The following is a 23,453-nucleotide window of genomic DNA, read 5'->3' on the forward strand; positions in this document are numbered from 1 at the left end:
CAGTTGCTGATCATCAAATGCACTCATTTATCATCAGCAAGTGTGCGCACCTCTACAAAAGAAGTTTTGGCAGTTTGCTGGTCTACATTATTCAGATGTGTATTAACACAATGCCAAGGAGGAAAGACATCAGCACTGATCTTACAGAGACAGTTGTTTCTGCCTGTCAACCTGGGAAGGGTTATGAGCCCATTTCCAAACTATTTTTTTAATGTCCTGATACATGAAATATTGGAACTGAAAGAGGGTGTACTTATCAACAAGATGGTACATATAAAATGTAGAAAAACTTGTACTTTTTTGCTATGTCATACCAAATATCATATAAACAGGTATTTATAGACTATTTCAATGAGTAAAGCAAGTGTGTGTAAAATGTTTTAAGCTAAAGAGAATGCTTAAGCTGTGAAAACTGCCCATTTGCGAAGAAAATGCATTGGTATGGTTGTGTCAGTCTACAGTACTGTGTACAGCTTATACAATAGAACGTGACTTATATTACACATTTGCATGATAATGCCAACTGAAAATCGCTCAATTTCGGGCTAATGGCCTGTGTAGTTGTGAACCTAACAGTGTACTTAATTTGGTATAAAGTGACATGCTTCAATATATTACTTATATGAAGCATCAACAACAACAATCAGCATGTAGGTAATTACCACATGGTAAGTTCTATCTTAAAATGCCATGTCATCATCTTCTGACACTGACGTTTATCCTTTATTTTTTCACGTGTCATTGACTTTGAACTATTAATTTAGATTTTTTCTTTTGGATCGAAGCTTATTACTTAAAGAATGTCAGCGGAGTACACTGTAATAGCATTCATTCAAGTAATTTGGCTGTTTTGGTGAGTTTGCGAAAAAATGGATCATATGTACCATAAAAGGGCAGACATGTGATAAGTGCGCATACATGACGGTGGAGATGATGTCTCAACGTTTTGTCGTCAGAGAAAACGCGAACATTGTCAACAGTTATTGCAGTCCACTTGAGACAAGCAGGTTGTCCTCCACAGTCACGTGGTCGTGCTGAACATCCTTGACAGATCCAGGGCTGCGTGGCGTGTCTTCTTCACGTTACGAAATGGACCAGCTCGGCTGCTGCCGTGTGTAGTTAAAGCTTCCTCTGCTTCTAGATTTGTTTTCCTTCTGCAGTTGGACTGCTCTACTAAATCCCAGGTAGGTCGACAAATGCGATGTTCATCAGTACAAACCTTAGAACAATGAATTACGCACTTGCAACTAAAATGATGCTGAGTCTGCCTGAATATTTTTTCTGCAAAAAAGACACTATAGCTATGTGATTCTGTAAAATCAATGACTGTGTAATTTCACGAATTTTAAGGGTTTTGCTCAAAATTAGATGTGTAGCCTTGCAAATAAGCGCCGAAGAGAGTGCGTATCTACAGGCTTAGTGTTGTGTTTGGATACTGCGCTGCTCTTCATTGTGTACAGGTGATGCAGCGCGCTGCACCGGAGGCGGTGGCTTACAGATTGTAGTGTGTTTATAAGTCGTAATGTGCTGCTGTGTTTTGCCCGGTGCAGGCAAAAGTGCATTCAATTCTCGCCCAGAAAAGACCAGAATCTCTGTGGATAATTTGTTGACCTAATAAATAAAGCGAGCACAAGTTCAAACAGGGGCAGGAGTAAGGTCACACACTGTAGTAATGACCAGCAACTGTCATCTATTCAGAGGAGGAAACTATGGCGCCGACAAGATTTCCAAAAAACTGAAAGTTAAAGAAACAGATGGCGGTTGTGTTGCTGTGGAAACGAGATGAAACGAGGTGATTCCTTCAGCTTCTGTTTGGGAATAAGGACTTTCAGATTGCAGGTATTGATCAGTATATCTCTCTGTATGTCTTTTTCCAGGAGGAGCAAAGTGGGCTTTTAGTAGCTGTGTGAATTCAGAGATGCTTAAGACTTCAAAGCTTTAAAGTTTTCATTTAAAAAAAATATATTTGAGTCTATAGTTGTCTCTTTTTTCTGTATTATACAGAAACATTATTTGACATTACACAAACTGAAGAGGTTGCACGGTGGTGTGGGGCCTGTCTGTGTGGAGTTTGCATGTTCTCCTTGGATATTTGGAATGCTTGGATTCTATCCAAGTACTCGGTACACTCCAAATACATGCATGTAAGGTAATTGGTGACTCTAAACTGTCCAGGTATGGATGGTTGTTGGTCTCTATGTGGCCCTTTGATTGGCTGTCAATCTTTCCAGGATGTAACCTGCCTCTCACCCAATAACAGCTGGGATAGGCTCCAGTTGAATTACCCATTATGCAGTACAAATAGGAAAAAAACAAACATAACATATCAGTACATAAACATACACTCAGCAGGAAAACTACTGACTACTACCAATCATTGCATGTTCGAAGTACAGGATGAAAAAAATGTGAATAGCAAAATTTTAGCTGCCTGCATTGTACGTTTCAAGGATTCTTTCATTGCTATCTGAATGTACCCTGACTTATCAACACTTAATATTAACCAGTTAGATAGGTTTGTTGCACTAACAGCAAGCACATTTGCAACACCACAGATGATTAAGCAGCTGTCGCTATCATGTTACATTTTTTTTCTTGCTTGGCCATGATTCAATGTGGATGGATGTAGAGAATGGTAAAGTCCTACTCCAGCAGTTAATTAACTCCAAAATGTCATCTGTGTTCCTCAAAATGATTATTGTTTAGGTTCTTTACAGCTAGCAGCCTAGCAGCCACAGCTTGGCCAGACCCTCCTAGCTACAACCTAGCCAGCGGAGGCTAGCAGGCCTCTACAACTTGTTGACTGAAGCCATAAGACTGCCAATGGCACTTGCGTGACTGCAAAGCAAGCAGGGCATTAGGCTACTAGTTTACAGTCATTGCTGTGCCAGCAGCTACAATACCTTCTCCTCATAGCCTACACTAGCTTCTCATATAATCAGTTACTCACAACGCATGCACATTAGCTGTGATGTCCCGTCTCAAAAGTAGAAGATTGGTTCCTTCAAAGTTCTATGTGGAACATAAAGGCTCTCTGACCCTGGCTTTCTGAGACTGTGGTATTCTACAGATTCAAAGCATAAATCGTGAGCTGTAGCATTAATGGCTGATTCTGAGCATGATATGTCTTCTGAAACATATTAAAAGATCTTCTCAACATGTTTTCAAGGTAAAGAAATGTCTTGACTTGATCAAAGATGGATTTTCAAAATTGTAAGGGCTCAATAAACAAGAATTAATCCTTGATGTACAGTAAAGGTTCCTCAGACCCTGGATACGTCATCTCTTCCACCCGCTCCATCGACTGTGGTACATAGTAGAGAAGGCTGGCTTTCTAAATCCAGCCACAAACATCAAATTTGATGCAGATTTTCATTTTTTCAAAATCTCACATCACTAAACCTTTTACATGCACATACAATGTGATTTTTGCAGCCTTCACCATTTGGTTAAGCGTTGATGGAAGTTGTGGAGAACAGAGTAATATGCAGTTTTAAAAAGTTCCAGTAAGAGTATTATAACCTGGCTTCTAGGGGTATAACAGAAAAAGGAGGTTGAGATCATAGAAAAAAGGGCTTTAGTAACATGGCAAGTAGTAGCAAGAGTTGTGTCCACACCTTCTCAAGTGCTGCTAATAAAGCTAATAAGAACAATGAAGCCTGTGCACCAACCAGATCTCTTGTAGGGACAAGGTAAGGCCACTTAGGATGCATAGGGGACAAATTCCATCACTTTGTATTGTATACAGAGCCACATATTGGACTCAACAAGTAATTTGGCAGTTAAAACTGACATGCCAGCTTTGGGTGGAAAATTGTTTCAAAGTTGTGTGGTGCCAATGTTGCATTCTGTATGAAAAGTCTAACACGTTAGCAAACACCTGCTAATCATTACCAAATACAGCACAGACCCTTTTAGTTTTAGTTGTGATTTAATCTATCTGCATATTCACTTGTGGTAACCACACCGACAGTGAATATCTGTCCAACCCCCCCCACTTTGAAATTGTGTTAACATGTATGTTATTGGATTACTTTGACAGTCTGATTATAAAACAAAGTATTAGTTCAGTTTTGACCTGATAATTGCACTCAGGCCGTGAAAATATTAGAATCCGTATTCAAGATAGGACTGTTACTGTAAAGCCTCATGTCTGTCTTGGCCATATTTTTATTTCTAACATAATATCCCTTTAGAAATGACTGTGGAAATCAGAGTATGTTCCAACTTCTGTTCTAGCCAGTAGTTCCAGCAAACATAAAAAATTACACTTTTTGCCCATTACTGTGACTAAGTAAATTCTATTTACATTAGACGACTCCTGTGGAAACAGAAGCATATGTTCACCTCTGGAAGTCACTTATGTCTGTTAAGTTTGTTTTTCTTTCTTTCTTATAATCCTAGTGAACTCTGGCCACTCTGAACGATCTGATCACTTTAATTACAATCTCATTGTATGGATATACATAACTTACCAATCTAGTGATATATCCTTTTTTCCCACCTTGGCTTTGTTCTCCAAGCTCATTTATTTGTTGCACTTGTTGTCTTTAGTCTCGTTTGCTGCCTTGTAAAGCTATGAGCAGCCATTTCTCTGAGTTTACTGCCCACTTGTCTCTAAATATAGACATATACATCAAGAAACCGCACACTGTGGTGTCTGGAGTGGCTTGATGTAGCCTGGAGTGTGTTGAGTGGTTATTGTCAGGCAAAAAACTGTGAATGATAACTCGACTGGTGCTTTCTGGTTAGACCCTAGACTTTCTGACTAAAGGGATTGGTAAGTAGTCCAGAAAACAGCATTGTGGTCTGAACATATTATACTTTGGTAGTCCTGCCTTTTATGTGAAGCAACTGTAAATATTGAGAAGTACTGGCAATGCAGCTAACTGATTCATTTAACAGGTTAATTGTGATCTGCTGTTAGTCACGATCTTACACTCTCCCTCTGCTCTGTAATGTGAACACCTGCCCATGTTTGTCAGTGTGTTTCTACTGTGAAACTCGGCAAGATGTCTCTGCATTGATGCCAAGAAGAATTCCTCTTCAGCTTTTCTTTGTGTTATAATAGTTCACAGATAATATGATTTTACTAACTTTACAACAACAACCTTGTAGTGGAGTTGAAGTATTTGTTGCAGATTTAAGTCTGTCAATAAAGCAGGTGGTGTATTAATGGCAGCTCTATTTTAAGCATTGAACTTGATTTACAAAACCTAATGAGCTTTTTATATATATATATATATTATGGCATGCCGTTCAGGAAATTAATCTTTGAATATATGGAATGAAACTTTGAATATATTGAATGAACTTTGAATATATGGAATGAAACTCTGAATATATTGAATGAACCTTGAATATATGTAATGAAACTCTGAATATATGGAATGAAACTCTGAATATATTGAATTAAACTCTGAATATATTGAATGAACCTTGAATATATGGAATGAAACTTTGAATATATTGAATGAAACTCTGAATATATTGAATGAACCTTGAATATATGGAATGAACCTTTGAATATATTGAATGAAACTCTAAATATATTGAATGAACCTTGAATATATGGATTGAAACTCTGAATATATGGAATGAACCTTGAATATATGGAATGAAACTTTGAATATATTGAATGAACCTTGAATATATGGAATGAAACTTTGAATATATTGAATGAAACCCTGAATATATTGAATGAAACTTTGAATATATTGAATGAAACTTGACTGACGTCAGACTTTACGGAAGTGCCAGCGGCCATCTTGTGTAAAGTGTGGCTACTGTGGTGAAAAGCGAATGACAATGAGTCAGTCCGCTTGGAATGTCGTAGGATGAATATTAAAGAATGAGGACACCATTAACACACTGGCGACTACAGTACGGGGCAAAAATCCTCCCGATACCTCTGCCCCAATACCGTTCTTCTAACGAAGAAATTCGCTCCTTTTTCAATCGTGGCAGACCTGCTACAACAGGCCAGGCAGCTGTTTATCAGGCCAACTTCAGCATGCCTTCAACCTCTCAGGAGTGCCCCAAAACAGTCCCTGTGTGCAATCTCCACCTGTAAACAAGAAAGGGCTCAAGACACAAGATGTAGGAATAGCTAGGCTTTCTTTAAAACTACATGAGGGCTCTTCAGTGCATATAAAAATGTAGCTCATATTCTATATCTCAGCGCTCTGACGCGGCACTTCTCCGGCACTTCTCCGGCACTGGAGAAGCTGCTGCGGCTACAGGAATTTCGTAACCTGAAATAGAAGCTCTTCAAATATTGTTGATATACAGTAAAAATCACCCACATTCTTAGACCAATGCAGACTGAATGTTTAGTTTAGTATTAAACGTATTTGATGATCCGCGACACAACTATGGGCACGTTACTCACACAGCGGTCTGCGGACAGACAGACAAATGCATGAGATTATGCCAAAACTTTGAATTTATGGAATGAAACTTTGAATATATTGAATGAAACTCTGAATATATTGAATGAAACTCTGAATATATGGAATGAACCTTGAATATATGGAATGAAACTCTGAATATATTGAATGAAACTCTGAATATATTGAATGAACCTTGAATATATGGAATGAAACTCTGAATATATTGAATGAACCTTGAATATATGGAATAAAACTTTGAATATATTGAATGAACCTTGAATATATGGAATGAAACTCTGAATATATTGAATGAAACTCTGAATATATTGAATGAACCTTGAATATATGGAATGAAACTCTGAATATATTGAATGAACCTTGAATATATGGAATGAACCTTTGAATATATTGAATGAAACTTTGAATATATTGAATGACTGACGTCAGACTTCACGGAAGTGCCAGCGGCCATCTTGTCTAAGGTGTGGATACTGTGGCGAAAAGCGAATGACAATGAGTCAGTCCGCTCGGAATTTCGTAGGAGGAATATTAAAGTATGAGGACATCATTAACACACTGGCGAATGCATGTACGGGCCAAAATCCTCCCGATAACCCTGCCAGTTCTTCTAACGAAGAAGTCGTGGCAGACTTACAACAGGCCAGGCAGCTGTTTATCAGGCCAACCTCAGCATGCCTTCCACCTCTCGGGAGTGCCCCAAAACAGTCCCTGTGAGCAATCTCCACCCGTAAACAAGAAAGGGTCCAACACACAAGATGTTGGAATAGATAGGCTTTATTTAAAACAACACGATGGCCCTGATGTAATATAGACAATACCTCACTGCAGCCATAATGAGCCCTTGTAACACGGCTTCTCCTTAAAAAAAAAACAAAAGCAGAACGACTAACAGAACAGTCTGTTGTGTGTAGAGGTCTGTATGTAGGTCTGTATAGTTAGCTTGATAAAGTTTTCAGTTGATTTAATAAAGGTGAAACACAATGGCCGTGCGTAATGACACTGCGTTCTGACGCGGCACTTCTCCGGCACTGGAGAAGCTGCTGCGGCTACAGGGATTTCGTGAACTGAAAGAGAAGCTCTTACTATATTGTTTAGATACAATAAGAATCACCCACATTCATAGACCAATATAGGCTGAATATTTAGTTTAGTATTGAACGTATTTGATGATCCGCGACACAGCTTTGTTCACGTTACTCACAGCAGATTGCGGACAGACAAATGCATCGTGCCCAAAGTTGTGTCATGGATCATCATATACGTTCATTACTTAACTAAATATTCAGCCTGCATTGCCATTTTGGGCCACTCCTGAGAGGTTGAAGGCATGCTGAGGTTGGCCTGATAAACAGCTGCCTGGCCTGTTGTCGTAAATCTGCCACGAGCGAACTTCTTCGTTAGAAGAACTGGCAGGGTTATCGGGAGGATTTTGGCCCGTACATGCATTCGCCAGTGTGTTAATGATGTCCTCATACTTTAATATTCCTCCTACGAAATTCCGAGCGGACTGACTCATTGTCATTCGCTTTTCGCCACAGTATCCACACCTTAGACAAGATGGCCGCAGGCACTTCCGTGAAGACTGAGGTCAGTCAAGTTTTATTCAATATATTCAAAGGTTCATTCCATATATTCAAGGTTCATTCAATATATTCAGAGTTTCATTCAATATATTCAAAGTTTCATTCCATATATTCAAGGTTCATTCAATATATTCAGAGTTTCATTCCATATATTCAAGTTTCATTCAATATATTCAGAGTTTCATTCCATATATTCAAGGTTCATTCAATATATTCAAGGTTCATTCAATATATTCAGAGTGGCCATTGATGGTGAAACCATATATATATATATATATATGGTTTCACCATCAATGACCACGCCTTAAAGGTGTAAGATTACTTATCTAATGAGGAGTCAAAGTATTTGATAGTATGAAGGACAACTAAAAGCTGGGGTATGGATTAATGTGAAAGTTCCCTTGTCTGGCTCATCTGGGGTGTTTGTGATCGGTGGCATGGCATAAAAAGACGTATAGTGGGGGTTATCTCAGGAGGTCATTGACCAGAACCAACTCAGACCTCACAGATAATGCCTGAAAGAGACGGTATTAGGAGGAAAGAGTGGGTATATGGATATGAACAAGGATTAGTTGGGTAGGTATGAGGTGAGGGATGGGATGAGGTGGATGGATGAGTGAGGGAAAGATGGATAATGGATGGATGGGAGAGAGAGAGGGAGGGAGGAAGGATAGATTGGTGGATGGAAGAGAGGGAGAAAGGATGGATGTATGATGATGGATAGTTGAAAGATGGATAACGGATGGATTGTTGAGAGAGAGGGAGGAAGGATGGGTGGGTGGTGATGTAAAAGAAAAATTAATGTAGGAAGGAAGGATGAATGAGGCAAATAGAGGATGGATAATGGTGGAGGATGGATGGACAGATGGATGAGAGAAAGGGAGAAAAGATGGATGGATGATGATACAAATAATGGACAGATGGATGGATGAGGGGAAGGAAGAATAGGGACAAGAGAACATGACATTCCTAAAAGGTTTAATAAGGTATAAGAAAGCTTGTGTGCTCTGGTGTGTGTTCATGGCAGGACAAGATGTGATATTAACAACTCACTCTATGATCATAACTCATTTAAAACAAACTCTTGTTGTAGAAATTGTGTTGGAGAATTTGCAAAGTCTAAAAAGTTGCTACCTACTTGTGGCCTTTTGATAATAAACAAATTCCTAAAAATGGTTCCTATCAACAAGTGTCCCTGCAGGAAAAAGGGGAAAAACAATTCTTCAAGCCACAACCCACAGTTTTTTATTTGATTTGAGTGTGTACTCAGAGAGCAGTGGCTCATAGTTGGTTCAGTCGTTAGTTTATCTGTGAAAGCGAGAAAGAAGTTGTTAGCCAGTAGAGTAAAAACTTTCTTCATGTATAAAATGTGCAAAAAATAGAAAATTGATATGTGAATGGGTCACTAAATGTACTTATTATGTTGTAAATAATGGCATATATAGTGGCGTATTTATTACCTCGGAGGCAATGTCTGCTGTCTGACTGAGAGCACTTCACTTCCTTGCTTTGACACTGATCCAGAAAAGGCCAGTTGCCGGGTGGTCCCTCTGTGGTCTGTTTCTCAGCTGAGACTTCACTTACAGATATGAAGGATAACAGAAATGAGTAATTCACAAGTAAGCAATCTAAGAATTGTAGTCCATACTGTTAAAAATATCTTACCTTATCCACAGTCGCTACCGCAGTTTACGCTTGAGATGGGTGTTGTACAAGCAGTGGCTGCTAGCTGGCAGGTAGAGCTTTTCCTATTCATGAAACTTGGGTGCCCGTTTACCCAGTGTGGTGAACTGATCCTGAAACACATCAAACATAAAATCTGGGTTCCTCAGTCATCTTTCCATAGAACTCCTTGTTCTAATGTGTCTTTCAAATCTCATATAGAATGTTCAGTTTAACAAATGCTGCACATACGATGGTTAGTTTTGCATTTCTGGTTTATAAAGTTGGTGCAGAAATCTGGTAGACAGGTGCTTAAGATTTTGTATTTGACTACAGTGCCATTCTTCGGGTCTCTATATGTGAAACGCTCTGATGAGGTCCAGCTTCTGGAGCCTTCTGTGCAGGTGGCCATTTTCATTAACTAAACATGGCAAATAAAAAAGTAAACAAGTTCAATATACATAATTTGAGCTAAATACAATCCAGTTCAGCCCACTTAATAACTGTACACAGTCATTATAGATATATGACATATATATGATATATATATATGTCATATATATACATCCTATTATCCAAATTTATGAAAATGGCCTAGTTAAGGAAACCACCATATTGAATTAAATCTTTCATTTGATTAAATCCCCAAGCCTGAGCAGACACTGGGCGGCAAGTGACGGTGCAGAGGAAAAACTCTGTTAATAAGAAGATATCTCCGGCAGAACCAGAAGAAGGAAGGACGGCCATCTGCCTCAACCAGTTGGGGGTTGAGAGGACAAGAAAGAGACAACAAACACCAAAACACCAAGCCAGGGATATCTGCTGAGAAAGAAAAAGAAACACAAGTTAATGACAGCTTTATTGGGATATACATAGATGGTGAGTAAAGAGAGCCGAGGGAAGAGAACTAATCTCTGCATGATGGCAGCTCCACCAGCAGCCTACGCCTGTAGAAGCACAACTAGAGAGATGAGTCACAATCACCTGTGTCAGCTCCAACTGTAATCTTTATGAAAAAGGAAAGTTTTAAACCTAACCCTAAAGTTAGAGAGTGTGGCGCCTCCCAAACCTAACATTGGGAAAGAAGAGCCTGATAACTGAAGTCTCAGCCTCCCACTCTACTGTTAAAAATACGACACCCATGAGTTCATCTGCAGTCTGAGAGCAAAGTGCTCTGTTAGGAAAGTCTGAGATCTTTAATATGATATTGAGCTTATTGAGACTGTGAGGAGTAGGATTCTACTGACTTTCCCTTTTCTAACTTCTTAAATTAAATATGTGGTTGATTTTTGTACGGGTGTCTTTTAAACTGTTGAGCAGTCCTTCACCAAAGTCTTGATTTTCCTATTCCTTATGTGTGTGTGCATGTTAGTGTCAGCAGGCCCTCCCCAGCTGCTCTGGCTGCACCACCAGTCTTTCACTTTTATATGTCAGTGTTTCTTTCACACATTAAAGAATGAGCCATTCAGAACAATCTGATCATACAGATAGTATGAAGGGAGTGGGATATTTGATATTCCGATTGCAGTGAATTGGGTGGTGATGGGCTGAGCTGGAGCAGTAGGTGCAGTTAGAAACCAATTATTGAGCTGTCAGTGGGATGCTTTGAGTTTAGAAAAGTGTTGAAAAGAGGTCCAAAGAAGAGATAAATCAAATTAATTTATGTACAGACTACAAGCAACAGGCAACTGAATATTGATTCAAAATTACTCAAGGCTGGGCTTTTTTTCTACCATAAAGGTTAGTTATTTTGAAGCTTATCATGTCAGTACAGAACTCGTTGCTATATGAGGTAATTGACTTGTGATTATGTTCTTAACTGCTTACTGTGTATGTCAAAAACCAAGCTCTAAATAAGCCAGGCACCTCAGCTAAGAAGTCTCACACACAAGAGGAATAAGACCACAGACAACCGTGCTCTGGTTTTCCTGAGATAAAGACAACCTGTGAACTGCTTAACTCTCAAAGTTCTTCTGCAACTTCTGTTACTCTGATATGACCCCAGTGGTTTTCTAAGGTTGCGTAGATGTAGTCTCTCTCTCGAAATATACATACACATACAGAAATATGGATAACACTATTCTTCACATTTCCGTGATTACTTTATGTTGGAAGTACTAAGATAAACTTATAGTCAAAGAGGGGAAGGGGAAGGAAGAAACCACTGATAATGAGGATGATTTTTAAACAAATAGCTAAAGCATTTTTCTGTCTCCACCCTGTAGACCAGGACATGGGATGTTTAGGTCTCTGTATTATTTGCAAAAAATTTTGTTTTTGTAACATTATCCAACACAAGTGATAAAATTAATTGAGCACACCATTGTAGGGATGGAATACTAAATAGGCTGTTGTGGGAAATTGAAAATTTTCCACAGAACAAACACACTTGACCGTGCTGTCTCTTTACAAACCAGAACAGGTACAGCTCACTCAATATGGCTGCCAAAACCATACACAAAAACGTCATCAAACATCGTGGCCACTGAAAGGGGCCCAGGCCAATAACCAATGATACTTATTACCGCTAAGTATTGAACATGAAATACACTGCTTTTAAAGATGTTGGTGAACTATGCGCATTACAGTCACTACACTGTTAACATTAAAATGGCTGAAGCAGTTGCAGCAGGTAGCTGAGCTGATTAGATGGACTGAATGCTTAAAAGAAGTAATGGCTGCATTGGTGACATTAGAAGGTGTTCTAAGTGGAGGAATTTTGTCAGGGAATATTCCTCCTCTGACATTTTCTGTGTAAGGAGAAGCAGGGAGAGAGATTTGTTTCTGTACACTTTAGAATGAGATGTTTGCTGCATGGAGTTCCTTGGCTTCAATGGCTGCACTTGAAAATGACTTTGAGAGATGAACAGAAGTGCATTTTAACATATTAAAAGTTAGCTATTTCGATCTAGTCTTCCAGACAGAACAGACAGTCAAAGACTCTTTTGCATATCAGCATCATTTCATTGGAGCAGAATGTTTTCATTTGAAAAATATGTCCACACACTCAAATACTGTTTTGAAAATGTGAAACAGCACTGAAATGCTACAGTAGATCCATAGCTTGATTACTGGTATAATCTAGTCAGATTATTTTGAATGTGTTTTGAATTTAATTTCAGCATTGACCTGAAATGTGTTTAATCTATTTTAAACTGCGGGTGTATATTCCTCAGCACATTTCAGTCAAACTTTAAAGTGTTTTCAGGGCATTTTGTGTGTTTGTTTACTGCTCAAATATTTGTAAAATCAGATGAATAATTCTGTTTTTCTTATCAATTACCCCTTAGGTTATGCCACCCCAAAGGCTTCCTGGATCCCCAACCGTGAAAGAGAAGGGCTGATCCCCGTCCTCCTCCAGGTTCCTGCTGCTCTGCACCCCATCTTTTCACTCCTCCCCTCCTCTACTTACCCTCCTTACCTTACGACACTAACCCGACCTGGCTCGTCCATCCACCCCTAACCTCTGCCGTCCTTGTGATCTTCCACCTCTTGTCACATCCCATCATATCACTCTGCGTGCAGCCATACTAGCTGACTTCCTTGCAGGCCCCGGCTCTCTTCAGAGGTTGCACGCTAGGCCCCATGGCTACAGGAGGTCATGCCCCTGACATAGATGTTTTGATCAACCTACAACAGGTAGGAATTATTCTGTGGTGTTTCGTGGACTTCATCTGTTATGATGAAGCTATGAAACATATGACAACCAAGTCATCTAATTTCAAACAACTAGCATGATAATCCTTGCGTGGTTCAAATGTCAAAGTGTAACAAAACCTTTTATTTAGCCATGTCCCTCACGATGGAGTTTGTGTTGCATTTTGGCCAGCAGCCCTCTCGGGAGATTAACTGTGCAGTCCTGAGCTTTGACTAGCATAACCTTGTATAAAAGCTTCAAGCTTTCAGTTTGATTAGAAATGCTCTAATTAGAACTGAGAGCTCTGCCAAGGTACTGAGTGATGACGAACAGTTTCTCTGGGACAAGAAAGGAACAACCTCACACAGTTGTTTTTTAATCCAATAAGACTTGTTTTTCAGGTCTCGTCTTTTTTCATGAATGCATTTCATAAAAACAGAAAGTGAAGGCTAGAAACAGGAGGAAACAGCGATGCTAGAACCATTAAAAAGAAACAAAGATGGACTTTCCAACATAACTAAAGCTCAATAATTAACACATTTTTTCCAGCTTGTTTAATCCATACAAAGATAATGTATAACAACATTATTTTGCCTTTCTAAAGGAACCAGGCTAGCTTAACACCCACCTAATGGCATATTTGAGGTTTACTAATTAACATTGTGTATTTTACATGTTTAATCCATAAAAGCTAACACAACTACGCCATAGTAAGAAAAATATCACACATTCGGGTTAAAAAATGTGCAGGGAAGAGGCAGACTGTCTCTGGCTTCCATTTTTTTTACGTAAAACTCCTCATAACTCACACATATGAAAGTAGTTCAGATTTTCTTATCTTTCTCTTTTATAGCTAGTGTAGTATGTGTATTTTACTAAATTTCTTGTCAATACTTTAACTCAAATACGAAAAGAACAAAGGGATGTGTCTGGGTTTTCTGCTGCTTTCAAACGCCAAGGTGTCGTCTGAGTTTGGGTTTGAATAGAAACAGTTGGCAGGAAATCCAATTTGAATTTTTCGTTACATCATTATTTTCAAACTATTATCCTTGTGTTTCAAAATTAGATATTTGGAAAAAAATTTAAAAAGAAATACTTATTGGAATTGATTATGAGACGACTGCTCTTTTATATAACTTTATATACATATCATATCAGATTGAGATTTTAATGAGGAAAGCACTGTGACTGCTGCCTTTATGTGTGCACTGCTTTGAAGTTAAAGAGGATGTGGAGGAGTTTGACTCAAAGCTAAGCTCTTTGAAATGGAAAACTGAGCTGTTTGTATGAGGAAGATTTTGTTATGTCAGCTTGGACAATGGAGCCATGTGCAGAGAGCCAATAAAAATATAATTTAATGCTACAGTAGATTATTTATCAATACTAGAGATTTTATTGCCAGGAAGATTAAGATTGGAAATGAAGAGAATGAGAGAACATTCTTTAGATGCTTGTTTGACAAGTAGTTATGAAATAACTTTTTAGCCCAGAGTTAAAGCAACACGAGAGAAGTTGTGAACCTTAAACCTATGTGCTTCTGACTCATTCTGAAGTACATTGACTTTTGTTATGTGCATTCTTGGGCCTGTCTTGGAGCACACAGCGGCAGAGATAACACACCTCATGACTTTGGTTTCCAGCTCTGCACTGCAGCATTTCTTTATGTTTGCTTGACATACTATGCGGACTTTTGCTCTGCATGTTTGAGGTCTCTTCAACATGACAACAATTTCATGAGCAGGGCTCAAACAGAGCTTAGTTTTTATGACCTTGGTGTTACATCCCATAACCGTGGGTCAAGCCAAAGAGCAAAAATTCACTAGTCTTATGTTGTGCTTTAACATAGTTTACATTTTCACAGTCAAATGCCTATTTATTGAAGAGCAGTGTTGTCAATTTAAAACTTGTTTATGTGCTGTACCACATATGCAGAAAAATACAATTTGGTATTAATTACCCAAGCTGTATTTAAAAAAAAATAAATTCTTAATTCTTTTAACTTGCTAGAACTGTTAATGTCAAAAATAGGTATTTGACTGTAACTATTAGAGCCCTCAGGCAAATTTTACGCTTTGAAACAGCATATGTGTCTTGACAAAAAAAAAAGAGAGAAATAGCAATATTTCTGAAAAAAAATAAACTGTCCAAACAGGTTTTTTACATGTATAAAGTCAAACAAAGACTGTACATGGCTACTCTGCCTTTAATAACATTTACTGTCAATAAGTCATTATTTCTGAAAGTAGGGTGACCAGATTGGAGTTTGTGAAAAATGTGTGTCAATGTTTGTCCCTTTATAAAGCAATAGTAATAAAAAAAAGATATAAAAAACTAAAACCTATGTCTTTATATGGCCATAGATTAGAATAAGAAAAAAAGTGATTACCATAATTAGGCCATTGCTTTGCATGTTCTCATGCATCACACATTTTTTCCATTTACATTTTGGCATTTTCTAGCATGTGCTGTTGTAAACAGAGAAACTCATGCTGAGGGCAGTCATTGGTGCTCATCATCGTGCGAACCAATTTAATATTTGAAGAGAGAAGGCAATAGACCAATGATGTTAATTCTCAATAGTCAGATACTGTGCAAGAATATGAGAGATAATATAACATAATAACACAATATAAGAGAGACCCTGTCCAAAACTTGTACCTTGTCTTTGCCGCTCCCTTATGCACGTCTACTCAAACTATGCTATAGGGCTAAGAGGAGAGCAGTGTATAATAATAAGTGAGTATAGGGAGTGATGTGAACATATTTGAGGCTGAGATAGAGCAAAATCTGATTGGACGATTTCAAAATTCCAGCTGGATGCAAGTTTTAGCTCTCAAAAGGAGGAGAGGACATGCCCAGGTTAAAGAGGACATCTGGTCACCCTACCTAAAGAGTTTGGTAAATTTAGGAAGTTAGAAATATGTGTTTCACATTCTGTCTCCTAGGCTACATTCATGCAAGGAGGTGTGTGAGCAAAATTAAATCTTGTATACTTGAAAAGATCATCAATAACATTTTGATATAGAAGGACTACCTGGCAAATTGTTGATGAGCTAACTGTGGACAAACTAACTAGCTAGTTGTCACTTAATACGTTAGTTAATATGGTTGCAATGGTGACTAATTTGAAACCAACTAATGTAGCTATTGACTTTAAATTTTTTTTCTGTAGTTAGCCTAGCACATGATAAGTGTAAAAGTAATAGTGACTTTTTCTTGCATTGTTCTTGATTCTCCATCTCTATATTCATTTCAAGTTCAGCCCTGTAAAACGAATCAAGCAAATTTACACATGAGAGTTCACCAAAGCCATAAGACTGTTTCGATACTGTGATACTGTTAAGATAGAGGAATACAATTCTCCCACTCATTAGCATGACGATTATCTGAAATGAGAAGAGAAAAAAAAAAGAATAAAGAAAGCTCTATTAGACTGAATTCCCATTAAAGTCTCACCACATGGATGAGTCACCCTCAGATCTCTGGAAAATGCTCATGTCTTGCTTAGCAGAAAGCTTTCTAGCTGCTATTCAAGCGAGTGTTCTCAGGGAAAAACAGCTCTGCTAAATAAGTAGGTGATGTGCAATTATGCACAATAGGGATTGCGTCATCCACGGCATGTGTAGCATATTTTCACACTGGTTTGAAGGAAATAACAGGCTGCATGCTTGGCTACATAAATGGACATTTCAATTTTCTAGCCTCAATTATGTATTAATAGTATTTAAACATCCACTTTCACAGTAACAAAACAGCCTCTTTTGCACTATTTCCTCCAATAGCTGATTGACGCTGCCAGGAGAGAAATGGTTGTTATCATTTCTTGAAAAGGTTTGATGTGTGTGGAAGACATGAAAGAATACAAAGTCCAGCGGAATCAAGGTTGCCACAGTAACATCACCTGCTGCTGTTAGCTTAGAGTGTGGGTGGATTTTAGCATTGCATATATGTTTTGATATTAAAGTTTGATTGATTGAAATAATAGAGAACAGGGCCTGTACACCAGGGGTCCCCAACTACTAGACCACAGAAAGGCACTGGACCACAATGCCTTTTACCCAGGCTGTAATAGGTCTGGCAATTAAAAAAAACAACAACCCACCCCCCAAAAAAAATACCTTAAACCTTTAACCGATCCAGTATTGGGCTGGAATTAAGCAGCCCAATCCCTCAAAACTGGTCATAACAATGTGGAATAAGATTATTTTCACAACCTTCGAAAGGTAAAGACTGAGTTGAATAAGGGTACTTTACTTTTAAACTGTTTTTTTTTATTGTGTTTTTCCTCTGCAAGCAATCACAATCACAAAAATACCCACGATTATGTCTTAACTTTCTCTGCATAGTTATTTTAGAGTTGATTTGACAGTTAGTGTAACATTGGCTATCACAACACAGCTTCGTTGGTGGTAGTCTGCTGTTAAACATCTCATAGCATAAGTCAGCTAGTTGGACTTGGAAATAACTTAGAATTGGATTAAGTAACAAATCCATATTTGTTAATTAATGCAAACAGAAAAGAATGGTTAACAGAAATAATTAGGCTTGTGAGGCAAAAAAATATTATATTCAATAAAAGGGTGAAACATTTTCAGATCATTAATCATAAACATCAGCTGCACAGTGAATAGAAAAGCAAAATCCTTATGAAAATGTTTTTATGATTTGTTTCTCTGGGAAGTATGCCAGCTCCTTCAATCAAAGAGGCATGAACAGAGTGGGAAGCAGCTTTAAAACACTGGTAAATAAAAAGAGCCTCCTGTTCAAAACACAAAAGCTGAGCACTTTACTGGGATAGAAACTGATTTAACCAGCCTGATCAGTAAGGAATTTCAGGTTTTACAAAATGATAATGCTAATGACCAACATGACTATTAGATTAGGATTATAACATGCAGTAGGTAATAGATAACTCAATCTCTTCACTATTTGCTTGGACTGTTTAGGTTGTTTGTACTTGCAAGTGTAATTACAATAGATAGTAGCTCTTTAAACTGTTTTTTTGTGAAGTTTTTCTTTAACCGATTATTCATCATGACTGTTTAACATGAAGCCACTTTTCCTCAGAGGTGTACAAAAGCAACATGTTAAAATGCTCTCAGTGACTATCAAACAAGTATACAGGCTTAGAAACTGAATTCAATTTAACATTTATTAAAGACATAACAAGTTCCCATTCATGTTTATTTTCATTAAGTTACAGTTTTAATTCTCAAACAATTTGTTCTGGGAGGTTGTAATATGCATATGTATATTTTATTTCAGAAATAGTTAACTGAATTGAGTGAGATTCATGTTTGGTTCAAGATGCTATTGGTTATAGTGTCTGAAGTAGTTTGAATTGTTTGAAGTATCTGGTGATATTTTTCTCAAAAGAAACATATTCATATCAGGAGGTTTTTGAACATTCAACCTTTCTCCTTCACCCAAATGACAAATGTATGAGGATTACAAATAATGATTCTAATAATAATAACTATTATCATTAAAAAATTATTAAATGACCATCTCCTTCCTTCTTGCTGTACCCTATGTTTTGTTATATAATCTACACACATATTCAGGCTCCATCAGCAGAATGTAAACTTCGGTGTGGACAAGGGCAGTCGCTATTTTTTTTTTTTTTAAATATATGGTTTAGAACTATTTTAAATGAATTAATATTCTTCCAATTAGTTCAGATGTTGGGCTCTGTATAATTTTATTCAAGTCTTGGTATCTTATCAATTATGGCATTTTCACGAGCCTCTGGCAGACATTATGAAGAAGCTGGCTGTGCTCAACTGTACAGACATTCCCATGTCACTGTACACCTGACAATACCTCACTTTCACGCAATGCCCCTGATGCCTCATTTGGGTTGCAAACTATCAGAGCCAAGATAGCTGCTTTGCCCAAAGTTGACAAATGACAATATTCTTTACCATTTACAGTGCTAAACAGAGGTTTTGGTGTCATGGTTGTCATTTGAGAGAGGCTTTGCTTATAATCTTTCAAAATAGTCTATAGCTTGAAGTGTTTGCAGACTGTAGGTTTTCACTTTAAATGGGTCATTGAGTCACTGGAAGTTTCACATGTTGAAACAGAGCTCTAATGTGTAAGTATTGATTTGTGTTTCAAAACCGTTAAAAAGGGAGTATTGCTATTTTTTTCTTTTTTACTGTTTTGCTCTGCGACCGATTGCAATTTCTTTTCTTTTACTGCTGCTGCTTTTGCATTAGAGATTGCAAGATATTAGTTCATTCAGCCTAACATTAAAATCTAACTCAGTGTAAGGACATTTAGCTTATATACTGCAGCAAAATTTTGCTTTCTCAAACCATCTTATTTCACATTTTTTGCCATCGGGTGACTCTGATAATAGCAACATGACGCATTCCAACATACAGCTGTAAATTTAGATTTAAAGTGAAGGACTCAAATGGCTTTCTCTTAGAAACTGTTTCCTGGTCATGAATGTGAGAGCACTTCATCCTGACAAACAAACACATAACACAGACACATGTATGCCCTCTCGAATGATAGCCACCATCTGATAAATATTTTAATGCATCTCTGTGGCTCACCAATTCACCTAATATTAAATATTAATGTTGTAGTAGAGGTTGGGCTCTTTAAGAGACCAGGTTAAACTGTGTTTTAGGCTGAAGTGCAGCTCGGCTCAATTTGTCAGACTGTTTAAACTGACGCTTCCCCTCATCGTAATTGATTGAAATAAATTTTTGATTTTGATTGAAAAAATTAGATTTTCATGCATAGCCCACAATGATATCACTCACAGTCAATTGGTTGGAAAGGGATGGCAGCTCTTTCCTAGTATTCATTATAAGTAACAGTATTTACAGAATATTGAGAAACCTCCACAAGCCACAACCTCTATGTTGGCGACAGACTGAATTAAATAAATAACTGTGTTGTGCTCAACCAAATTTATAAAAAAAAAGGTCAAATGTTCGACAATGGTAAGTGATTATGATATATATGCAGTATAATTATAAATATTCCTTTATCAATCAGTGTGTCACGTTAGCTGTGTTTTCTGATGTCATCTTTGATTTGCATGATGAAAAATAGAAAAATAAACTGTTCAAAAGAGTTCTACACTCGCTTGACGTGAGTTTGAATCAGGACTTTGCTTAATCATGTCTCACCTGACTCTTATCTATCCATCCATCCATTTTCATCTGCTTATCTGAGGTCTGGTTGAGGTCCAGGAGACAAACACAGACATCCCTCTCCCCAGATGAGGCGTTTCCAGGCCAGAAGGGACATATAATCTAGCCAAGCGAGTCCTGGTTCTGCAACCAGATGACCGAACCACCTCAGCTGGCTCCTTTAGATGCAGAAGAGCAGCGGCTCTACTCTGAGTTCCCTCCTGATGGCAGAAATCCTCACACTCTAAGGCTGAGCTCAGACATCCTCAAAAGGAAACCCATTTCAGCCGCTTGTATCTGCAATCTCATTCTTTCGCTCACTACCCAAATCTCGTGACCATGGGTGAGGGTTGGAGATGAACCAGTAAATTAACTAAATGAACCAGTAAATGAACCAGAAGATGAACCAGTAAATTGAAAGCTCTGCCTTCTGGCTCAACTCCCTCTTTATCACAGCGGACCAGAGGCAGCGCCCTCATTACAGCTGGCAAAGCCCCAATCCGTGAGTCCATCTGTCGCTCCAACCTGCCATCACTTGAGAACAAGAATCCCATATACTTAAACTCCTCCGCCTGAGGCAAGGACTCATCCCCAACCTAGAGAGAGCATTTCACCTTTTCCCAGTTGAGAACCATGACCTTGGATTTGGAAGAGCTGACCCTCTAGTATGCGCTGATGGTCCTGGCTTGAAGAAGCCAACAGAACCACATCATCTGCAAAAAATAGAGATGCGATCCTGAGGTTCCCAAGCCAGCCACCCTCCGCTCCATGACTACGCCTTGAGATCCTGTCCATGAAAATCACAAACAGGATTGGTGACAAGGGGCAGCCCAGGTGGAGTCCACCACGCACTTAAACAAGTTTGACCTAGTGTCAAGGACACGGATACAGCTCTTGCTTTGGTATAGCAAGATAGCTCGTAAGAGTGTCTCCGGTTCCCCATACTCCCTCAGTACCCCCCATTGAATCCCTCAGGGAACATGGTCGTAAGCTTTTTCCAAGTTTACAAAACACATGGAGATTGGATGGTCAAACTCCCATGATCCCTCAGTAACTCTGCAAGGGTAAAGATCTGGTCCACTGTTCCACGACTTGGGCGAAAGCCACACTCTTCCTCGTGAACCTGAGACTCGACAATCGGTCGGGGCCTCCTCTCCAACACCATGGAGTAAACTTTCCCGGGTTGGTCAAGTTGTGTGATTCCCCTGTAGTTGGAACACACCATCCAGTCCCCCTTTTTTAAAAATGGGAACTACCACCCTGGTCTGCCACTCCATAGAGACGTGTCAGCCAAGACATCCCCACCATTTCCAGAGCCTTTAGCATCTCAGAGCAAATCTCATCCACCACAAGCTTTTTGACGACTTCGACAACTCCCGCCAAGGTGATGGAGGAGTCTTCCCCCGAGTCCTCAGACTCAAGCACAACCTAGGAAGGTCCCTTTTTTCCCTTTCTGAGTTTTGGAATGGTTTCCCAGAACACCCCTGAGGCCTTTTCCATAGTCCCCCCCGAATTCATCCCACACCTGAGTTTTATCTTGACCAACCACAAATTCTGCAGCCCTTTTAGCTGCTAGGTACCTGTCAGCTGCTTCGGGTGACCTCACTAACAGGGGCCACCACCAGACATTCCCAGTTCACCCTCACGACTAGTTTGGGCTTACCGGGTCTGTCCGGCAGTCTCCTCCCCAACAGATCCAACTCACCACCAGGTAGTGATCAGTTTACAGCTCTTCACCTGAGTGTCGAAGACATATGGCCGCAAGTCTGATGACACAGTTACAAAGTTGATCATTGACCTTTGGCCTAAGGTGGCCTGGTACCATGTACACTTATGAGCCATGTGTTTGTGATGAACAATTCATGGCTAACACAGAAGTCCAAAAACAAGACACCATTTGGATTCAGGTCAGGGAGACCGTTCCTCCCAATCATGCCTCTCCAAGTCACTCCATCATTGACAACATGGAAATTGAAGTCCTCTAGAAGAACAATGGAATGTTCATGTGACTCTCTCCAGGACGACACCCAGAGACTCCAAGAAGGCTGGGTAATCTGAAATGCTGTTTAGTGCATACGCACAAACAATAGTCAGAACCTTCCCTCCTGCAGTAAGGCAACACTCCCACTCGCTGGGGAAAACTTGTTAAAAACTTATTTTATGAGTATCCCTATACCCACCCGACACCTCTCTCCATAGGCAACTCCAGAGTAAGAGAGTATGAGAACCCCCCAGTCCTGGCTCCATGGATCATGGGGGGTTCACTGTGATAGTCAAACTCCTCCATCACGTTAAGGTTGCAATTCTACAGAGGAGATTAAACAATAAAACTAACCAGCTGTTTCTGGTCCGGGCCAGAAAACAATAAACTTACCTGATTGACAGCAACTTCACAGATACGATATAGAAATCGTAGATTTTCCCAGAGATACAAGTGATTCCTGAAAGATATGCTCACTCTGCCTTTTGTAAATGTCCACATTGTTCTACTCAATGTTTGTTTAAAACAGCTGCTTATTCTTATTTGCTTCACTAGTAAATGGAAACCAGACCACTGTCTATAAATGTTAGTAAAAAGTATAAAGTGAAAATGGGTGAAAAATTTCACGCAGTATCCATTGCCTCGTTATGTTTAACACATGAGCCAAAAGAACTGTTTCAGAAGCAACATACTTTAAAAAAAAAGGAGGGTTCTCGCTGTGTAATAAATATTTTTTGAATATGTGGTATAGATACACTCTGAATAAGGTGTCCCTTTTATATTTTCAACAATTATATTCACATTAATGTTTATCAAAGACTGTGGCAGTGCTCCTTTAAAACAAAATAACCTGATGATTGTAGCTATAATGTCAGGTACGATGCAGGAAGGGAGGACCCAGACGCAGACTTAAAAAATTTAGAATATTTATTAACAAAAGGCACGTAGGCAGGAACAAAGGATGCAGCTGAGCCGGATAAAAAAAAAAAACTATGAAAACATAAACAAGACTATGGAAAAACT

The 23,453-nt window shown here is 38.8% G+C and overlaps 1 protein-coding gene across 1 annotated transcript in view; it reads left to right on the forward strand.

Annotated features, from left to right (window-relative positions):
- The first annotated feature begins 1,003 nt into the window (after window positions 1–1,003).
- Window positions 1,004–23,453, forward strand: part of slc4a3 (solute carrier family 4 member 3) — a 68,445-nt gene continuing 45,995 nt past the window's right edge. Inside the window, exons 1-2 of the mRNA XM_072397908.1 lie at window positions 1,004–1,184; window positions 12,949–13,297. Of these exons, the coding sequence (XP_072254009.1) occupies window positions 13,244–13,297 (54 nt within the window). The 5' untranslated portion in view covers window positions 1,004–1,184; window positions 12,949–13,243. The remainder of the gene's footprint in view (window positions 1,185–12,948; window positions 13,298–23,453) is intronic.

Source organism: Leuresthes tenuis, unplaced genomic scaffold, assembly GCF_036924035.1.
Source record: "Leuresthes tenuis unplaced genomic scaffold, fLeuTen1.0.hap1 SCAF_12, whole genome shotgun sequence".
NCBI lineage: Eukaryota > Metazoa > Chordata > Actinopteri > Atheriniformes > Atherinopsidae > Leuresthes > Leuresthes tenuis.